Genomic DNA, 8372 nt, shown 5'->3' with positions numbered 1-8372 from the left:
TGTTGGATTGTTTTTTGACATTTATGTCATTAGGATTTTAATGTTGCTGAAGAGCAGTTAATCACCACATTATTCATTTTTGGAACGTTTTAAATAGAGATCAATGTGATTGGCCAGGCTGAACATGTAATTTGAACGAAACATTTATTCTGAAGCAACTAACCCATGACCTCAAGAAGAGTACCCACAGGGGATTTTCCACTTTTGACTTCAGTCAAGTTATTTTCAGGAGATAAATGGCAATTTTTTTGTTTTGTACAGTAAATATAGTACATAAAAACTAATTTAGAAATACTATTAATAATTACTACAATTGTGGTATTGTTTATCTCAAAGACAAGTACAAACTGAATTATGATAAAAATCAATATGTTTTATTTATTTTTATATCTGAAGATTTTCATTTACCCAGGGCAATGTGGATAGGTGACATTTCACCTCTCTGGCAAAGGCCTCCCCCTTTGTTGAGAGATGGCAGCTCCAATTTGACTTGTTTAACAGCTCTCTCAAACCAGCTGTCCTCCCTGGCCGAGATTTCTTTCAATAAAATTTTTTTTAAAAAACCTAAATTTTAATATACACAAAAAAAAACAAGATACTGTATACTTGAACAAAATTTATTTTGTACATTTAAAAATTAAAATAGGTTTCAAAATAAATATTGAGTAAAACAATACAATACTGTTCTTAGCCTTCTTAATACAAAATCAAAAGACTAATCTTGATTCACGCTGGCCCATCGTTTCTACTTCCTCCATACTGAGGTCGTTATTCCTCAACCTGTAATTTAAGAACACAAAAAAGAATCACTGATAATGTTTTTTTTTTGTTATTTGAAGCTTGAACTTGAACTTTTTACTCTGTTCTACTGCAGAGTGACAAGTAACAAAAAGTAGTTTCCCCTTTGGTGGATTAATAAAGCATTCTAATTCTGATTCTGAAGCAAAAATAGCACTCTTGTTCAGTCAAAACAGGATAAGTGTAACAAACAGTCTCTCTTGCTACTGACACTAGCTACATGGACATTCATTGCCCCAAGACGAATATTGACACCCGCAAATTAAATGCATGAAACAAATGAGAAATACCAAGTACTTTTTACATGTGAGTGTGTGTGTCAAGATTTCCTCACATACCATATTGATTTCACATGTGTGTTATGTTCTAGAGCTTGAATCAGACATTCCACCCCTGTTCTGTTTATTCTGTTCTCTGTCAACCTTTTACAGGAAATAAGAAAACATTACCTTACAGTCAATGCTCAAATGTTTTTTTCAGTACAAATTGTCAGTGCAAATATGAATTGCTTTCAAAACTTACCAAAGTTCTTCCAGTGAAGTACTGGTCTTGATAAGGTTGGCAAGCGAACATGCTCCTGCACTCCCTATGCTATTGCCTACCAAGCTGACATTAGACAAAATATAGTGTACAGCAATATTATATTTCTGCCAAAGTACAATATGCTATTCATAAATTGTGGAAGGTAACATTTTCCACAGTATTACCTAAGCCACACCAGTGATTTGCTGTTCTCCAGGGCTTTAGCAAGGGCTTCTGCTCCTGTATCTCCGACCATATTTCCCCAAAGCCTTGTATACAAAAAAGAATAGTAAAAGAAGTTGGAGTGAGACGCATGAAAATCTGCAGAAGTACTATTACCCTAAATACTGCAGGGAATGGCTGAATTTCAGTCCCTCTGCCAGCAGCTTTGCACCCTCTGCTGTTATTTTATTGTTGCCTAACCTAAAAGACAGTAGAGAAAATAATTTGCTTTCAATTTGACACCAAGTAGGCTTGGTGTACATTATTAGAGCTCTGTTAGATTGAGATGAGATTAAACCTAAGAGAGAGGAAATCCGGCCTGGTCTTCAGAAGATGAGAGAAGTGCGGTATGCATGCATCAGTTAATTTGTTGTTGAAGAGCCTGCAAAGACACAAAATGATTCCTATAATAAGTTGTCTTTTAAAGTAAACGTCATTTATGTCTTCATTATAGCATTAAGCATGAATCTTATTGACAAAACTTACGCAAGTTTTTGGACGCTATCACAGTGGATTACTTTGGCAATCAGTTTGCAGATCCCCACATCTGTAATGTTATTATTCCTTAAACTGATATAGAAAACACAGTAAAGCATACCATATATTTTTCTTCTTCATAGTATATGTTATTATGAAAGCTGAGATCACAATTCGGATTCATACTCACTACAAGGAATTGCAAATATGCATACAGGGAAGAAGCTGCTCCACACCAACATCACCTACAAAATTGTTGTCCAGCTGGAGACCTACAGGATTCCTTAAATACTGGAGCACATATGCCAGTGCAGTACATTCTACAGGACCAATGTTACAGTAGGTCAGTTTCAGGTGGGTCACCTCCAGTTTATGCATAACATCTTTTGCAATCCTACTGTCCTGCTTCTCATAGATGCATGTTACTAGCCAGACAAAGCCTGGCATTGCATGCATGCTTTTTTTCTCACCCTCTACAGGTTGGGGTATAGACTTGAAGTGTTTTTGCATCCCTGTTGACAGACATCTCACCACCTGTTTGATCCTTTTCTCCATTATAACTTTGGGGCAGCTGAGAAGCCACAGGCATTGATGACGCTGGGAGAGAAGTCCTGACACAAAGGTTGCTGTGATTTGCAGATTTGCTGTTTCAGCTCCGATTGTTTCCTCCACAAAAGTCCACTTTTGTCCAGGAGACATGTCCACACAGGCCCTGAAACACACAGCACTTGTAGCTGCCTTCCTCATGTCCTGAAGATTAAAGAGCTTGGGTATAACTGAACGCCCAATGTTATTTGAAAAAGCAATGTACAGTGCAGCAAAGAAACATTGCATGGTCACATGAAGGAATTCATAACCTTTACCATGGATGGAGGACAAATATTTGCTTTGAAAGAGAAAACCCATGCAAAGATCACTTTCAGTTATACCACATTTCTCCACGTCAGTACATGAGAATATGTAACAGTTGTTTTCTATCCCCTCAAAGGCAAGCTGTCCTAAACGCAACACCGTGTTAAGGTGCTCTTTAAGCCAGCTGAAGTCAGTATTGCTCTTCACTGAACTTTTGTGCTGTAAAAAGTGCTGCAAGATCATGAGATAAACATCTGTAATTGTTTGTGGGGTGCCTTCTCCATAGTGTAGTAGCTGGTTATGGCAGTGCGAGACAATCCAACACAAGACTGGACTATGGCACAGTCCAAGTAAGGCAGTGTTTGTCTTTAGGGACTCCAAAACCATAGTAGCCACAGTGGAGTCACTGTGATGCTTCCTGACAAAACAGTCAATCCCATTTATGGAAAAGCCTTTTAGAATGACCTCTTTGCAAATGTATTTCTTTAATTCAGGGCCCACTGCTTCTGGCCGGCTGGTCACTACTTTTCGTACTCCCTTCATTAGGGAGCCCTGGATTAAACTGAACAATAGCACGTGTGCCTGTACGCGTTGGGTGGGGCTGCAAATCCTACACTCATCCGAAAAGCTGTGCTTGAACTCATCCAAGCCATCAAAAGTGAGAAGAATGAGATGTGGGTTGTCCAGGATGAACTGAAAAATGTCTTCCTGCTCCTTGTCCGGCCAACAGCAGTGCTGAAACAGCAATTCTCGGATGGATAGTTCCTTGTGCAATGAATTCAGCCTACGACAGCTGACTGGAAACAGAAGGAGAAAATCCTGGAGTGCTGCCCCTCGAGCCCAAAGCAAGTGAAACCTCTGGAGTAAAGTGCTCTTCCCACTTCCTGCCTGTCCGGAAACGAGCACTGTGTCGGCCTCCTCATTTTGTGAACCAACCTTGCTCACTATGTCTTCTGGGCCCAGAGGTCCCTGGAAATCTGCACTGCCATGTGCTGGTTCCAGCTGGACTTCAGTATAGATGTGATCCAGTGGTATGCTGCTGTCCCCTCCATAAGTACAAAGAAAAAAGGACTGGGCAGATAGAGAGCTGCTGAGTTTCTTCTGATACTTTAAGAACTCTGTGACAAAAGCAAAAAAAACAACAACAAAAAAACAGAATGTCAATGCAAAATGATAAATAATGTCTATTTCAAATGTGTGCATTAAACTTTTAACATTCTGAATTAGTGATTTTATGTCCGAAACATTTTTTTTTTAAAAAGAAAGAACCGTATTTATTATTTATACAGTATAAGGTATTGTTTCTGCTGTAGGATTATCTTGCACTCAAAATCTCCTATTACATGTATTTGCATACTGATGACATACCTTTGGAAGGAGTCAGTTTCTTCTGGTCCAGGGGGGATCCAAATTCAGGTTTCTGTTGAATGTAACGCAGCAAAAGCTCTGCAGCTGATTCTCCTTTTGATCTAACATGATCAAGCAAGCGCCTCGCCTGATTGATACATGAATAGCAACAAATTTGTTATCAATCTTAAGCATTTTTAAAAAAAAAATATGATCATTTGATTCTTTGTCCAAATTAAGACTGTTAAATGTGAAGGTAACAGGCAGGAATAGTTTGGCACAAAGAAAAGAAATAGGAGAAAAAAGCGTTCAGTGCTCATACCCTGAATTTCCCTTGGGATCATTAAAGTATATATCTATCTATCTATCTATCTATCTATCTATCTATCTATCTATCTATCTATCTATCTATCTATCTATCTATCTATCTATCTATCTATCTATCTATCTATCTATCTATCTATCTATCTATCTATCTATCTATCTATCTATCTATCTATCTATCTATCTATCTATCTATCTATCTATCTATCTATCTATCTATCTATATCTTATTTGTTGAATGTGTTTTAATATTTAAAATATGAAATTTAAAAGACAAACTGGTGTGATAGTGATGTGTGTGATAGATTACTTCTTGAAAAGTTCTTAATTTAATAGCTGGTAGAAGGATTTGTTTGTATTTATGCAGAATTAGTTCAGCTATGCAGAATTAGTTCAGATATTTCCCATCATTCCTCATCTTTTTTGTTATTCTAAACAGGTCACTGACACTGGTTTAAGCATGTCAGTTTGGTATTGATCTCAGTCTGCTCTCAGCATGAAATTTAAAAAAAAAGCAAATTTCAAACTATTAATTTAAAGGTTCAGTTTTTAGCATAATAACATCTGGTGGTGTGGTAGTAGCTCACAACAAAACAAACACCCTTCTTCTCAACCATCCCTTGTAAATGTAAAAAGCCCTTTCTATATTTCTAGGGTTCTGCACTGCTACAAAAACGTGATGGCGCAACACCACTCCAGAAAAGGACCCACTCTTTCTGTTAATATAAAAGATATTCCCACTACATTCAACACCCTGGACCTCTAAAATAAATGACAGGTGCAAAGCATTTCATCAGAATATCAAGTATATTTCTAGTGTAACAATTATAACGTTGAACAATGTTTAATGAAAGACCTGAATAACAAAGTAACAAGAGGAAGATGAAATCAAGCCATTGTCACCTGCTGTGAGGGGGTGTGTATAGGGAGGCACACCTCATTGCAATCTGCTTTCGTAAAGTGTCCTGATGTGACAAGAACATCTAGCGCACAGTCAATGCAGTTTTGTAGCTCGCTGACCAGGCTCACTCTTTGGGTCAGGAGAGTTTTAGTCGGGGTGCTTTGAAAGTCTTCTTCTAGACCTGAATTATATTCTAAAAATGAGGGAGCAAATACTGGTGCTTCAGGGAGAACCTGTTTGATAGCCGTAAGGAGGAGTCCACACGCATCCACACCCTTGGCGTAAACCAAGTCGAGCAACTGCCTGGCTTTGGCGAACAGTGCCCTACCTGGTTCCTGTATATTCTGATAGTCCTCCCAGATGATCTCCCCCTGGGCCAGCAGGATGTCCAGAACCTTTTCCAAATGCTCTGCTGACCCACTGCTACACAGTGCGTGCAGTATCTTACTCCTTTGTGTCAGAACGAGCTCCTGGACACATGCTTTTTGCATTTCAGCATCCATGCACAGGAGCACCCAATACACCTGTCTGCTGCTTACAGGATCACGATCTGCCACAGCAAACAGACACGTCATTACAGTCACCACATGCTTCATTCTCACACAGTATGCATTCGTCAGAGCTAAAGTTCATATGTAATTCATATGTAATAATTTAATTTTCACCATGAGAAGATGAACCAAAATGAGCATACGATACCTTCATATTCAGAGCGCCAGTCACACAAGAGGCTCTACAACAGTCATTTGTTGCCTTTATTTGTACTTCCTCATTCCACACTCGAAAGTGAACATGTTTTGCTATTACATGTCCTTCCTGTAAATTGAAATCCAAGACTTTTGTTTCAGTGATAGTTGATTAAATAAAATTTAGATAAAATAACTGCAGTTCATTCAAATATCCAAAGGAGACTATTTCTCACATTCAATTGCATTTTTTGCACTGAGGTGGGGGGCATTTCTACATCCTCTTATGTTTCAATTTTTCAAAGCAGTTTTTAAAAAGCACAAGTTCTGGTTTCTAAAATAGAAATGGGGTAGTTAGTACATTGACAGAAAAACCAGAATAACTGAGGTAAAATGTTTTCACTCGTCTCCACTAATTGTAATTTGGTCATATCCCCATTTGATGGCAGTATTGCATAAATAAAGTCGCTTGGTTCGCCCACCAGAGTCTCTTGTTGACAGGATACAGTAGATAAAAACTTACATTGGTCCCAAGGGCAATTTAAGGAGTCAGTCACTCTTAAAAACATATAAGTTTAAAAGACAGATGGTGAAAGCAAGCAGCACGTATAAATAGGTTGAAATGACCAGCAAATGTATTATTGGAATGAAGAAACAATATCCACAGACTGAAATCTACGGCCTCACCAGCACACCATTATTTTGGTGTAAGTATCATTAATTACATATGAAACACAACCCCCGCAATTGTCACATACATCCAGTGCATTCGTCAATGTCAAAATTTATTTTATAAAATAAAAACTGTGTTAATAACTGAATAGTCAGCTGATTTATTATTGGTATTATAGCTCCCTCCTGAGTACCATGATTAGTTCACTGTTTCCTGTAGGGAAAAATCCTCAAACACACAAAGGCAGGAGTGATCAAAGATAGATTGGAATAAAAGTTTCCAAAGTGAGTCGTTTTCTTTTTTTATTTTGCGTTTCCAAGCAGCACACAACTTCTCCAAGGGGAGTGTAATACAGAGTGTTCTCTGTCAGGCTTGCTACAGGAAGTGCTAATGTAGAGTTCTGTCATCCAAATCACGGTAGGGGGTCCAGGTTTGGATGGTTAAGAAAGAAAGTTAGGCATTGCAAAAAAAAAAAAAAAAAATACAGACAAAATCCCAAAAGACATCTCTGAGTATTTCTGACTTCTGCTGTAAATTAATTCTTAACACATTGTGTCAAGGAAAGGAAACATATGGCTCCAGCTTTATCCATTTGAACCATGTCATTTAATGGTAATGTTAGGGATAAAGGTAGGGTTAGAGTCAAGTTAGAGTTAGAGTTACAGTTAGAACTGAGTCAACGCTGTGTTAATCTCAGATTTAAAAAAGTGCCTGGATAATATTGGTTGGATTTGACTAAGGCTTCCATACAACACAAAACCATATGCTGTGAATTCTTAAGGAAAACTGAAAATGTTTTGAAATGTTCATTATAGCAATGGGTTGCTGGCTGTAGTTTCTGATCACAAAGGTCTTTTTTAAATCTCCTCTCAAGAATGTCAATAATCAAGATTTTCAGTGATCTAGAGACAAAGATATTGTGATGCTATTCGTTCCTTCAAGTTACATTATTTATTGTTCAACTTTAGGCATGGGAATGTTGCTTTAAACTTGGGCTTGAGCTTCCTCAGCTTGCAGTTTATTGAGCATGGAATTCGTGCTCCATATGGATCCAAATCAGCTCTGAGGACTCCTGTAAAACTGCAACCCATCACAAAGCAACCATGTCCACCCCAGTTGACTTTTAAACTGTATGTCAATGAATAACAGCAGTTCCTTTCTGCCTCTCACGGCACACATACGTAGAATGCTGTAATGATGTATTCTTTGTGGACAGATATCAAAAGCACGTGGTGAGCTCAGTGTTAGACCAGGTGTGCTGATGTAATGTACATTTTATCCTGCATGAATATTTGAAGTAAACTCAGGTTTTCACACACAACCATTTGTCATCATGTTCAGAAAAAACTACCGGTACCTCTGACAGAAGTAGTTTGATGGAAATTTGCCTTACCATCAGTTTATTTGTTAAGTTGTCTTTGTTGAATTAATGAATATCAGAAATGACAGATAAACGGGATTTGGATAGCGTGATGAACACACTACAAGAAATTAAAGCAATTCACCAACAATTAGTTAAGTTTGTAAAATTAATAAATATCAACCAAGTGGTGTGTTCTTCAAATTTCTA

The 8372-nt window shown here is 37.8% G+C and overlaps 1 protein-coding gene across 3 annotated transcripts; it reads right to left on the bottom strand.

Annotated features, from left to right (window-relative positions):
• Nucleotides 1–641: 641 nt before the first annotated feature.
• nod2 (nucleotide-binding oligomerization domain containing 2) lies at nt 642–6187 on the bottom strand. 3 transcript variants are annotated; one of them, XM_068313554.1, is made up of 11 exons: nt 6143–6187; nt 5446–5993; nt 4240–4366; nt 2210–3989; nt 2029–2112; nt 1841–1924; nt 1660–1743; nt 1506–1589; nt 1321–1404; nt 1137–1220; nt 642–780 (listed from the first exon to the last, which is right to left on the bottom strand). In XM_068313554.1, exons 2-11 carry the CDS (start codon nt 5944–5946, stop codon nt 708–710), a joined length of 2985 nt encoding a protein of 994 aa, XP_068169655.1. In that variant the 5' UTR covers nt 5947–5993; nt 6143–6187; the 3' UTR covers nt 642–707. The 3 variants fall into 3 exon arrangements, with proteins under 3 accessions (XP_068169655.1, XP_068169664.1, XP_068169672.1); XM_068313563.1 differs by having other exon boundaries at nt 5479–5993; XM_068313571.1 differs by lacking the exon at nt 1660–1743.
• Nucleotides 6188–8372: the final 2185 nt, after the last annotated feature.

The sequence above is a fragment of the Antennarius striatus genome, chromosome 1 (genome assembly GCF_040054535.1).
Source record: "Antennarius striatus isolate MH-2024 chromosome 1, ASM4005453v1, whole genome shotgun sequence".
Classification (NCBI taxonomy): Eukaryota; Metazoa; Chordata; class Actinopteri; order Lophiiformes; family Antennariidae; genus Antennarius; species Antennarius striatus.
The sequence above is the reverse complement of the archived record's forward strand: the minus strand, read 5'-3'. Positions and strand labels throughout refer to the sequence as shown.

Excerpts from the sequence above, each read along its gene's own strand:
- nod2 (XM_068313554.1), bottom strand. The coding sequence starts at position 5,946 with ATGGATGCTGAAATGCAAAAAGCATGTGTCCAGGAGCTCGTTCTGACA. Across the intron at positions 2,113-2,209 it reads CATATTTGCAATTCCTTGTA|TTTAAGGAATAATAACATTA; the intron begins GTGAGTATGAAT and ends TTTCTATATCAG. Across the intron at positions 1,221-1,320 it reads ACTTCACTGGAAGAACTTTG|GTTGACAGAGAACAGAATAA; the intron begins GTAAGTTTTGAA and ends TTCCTGTAAAAG.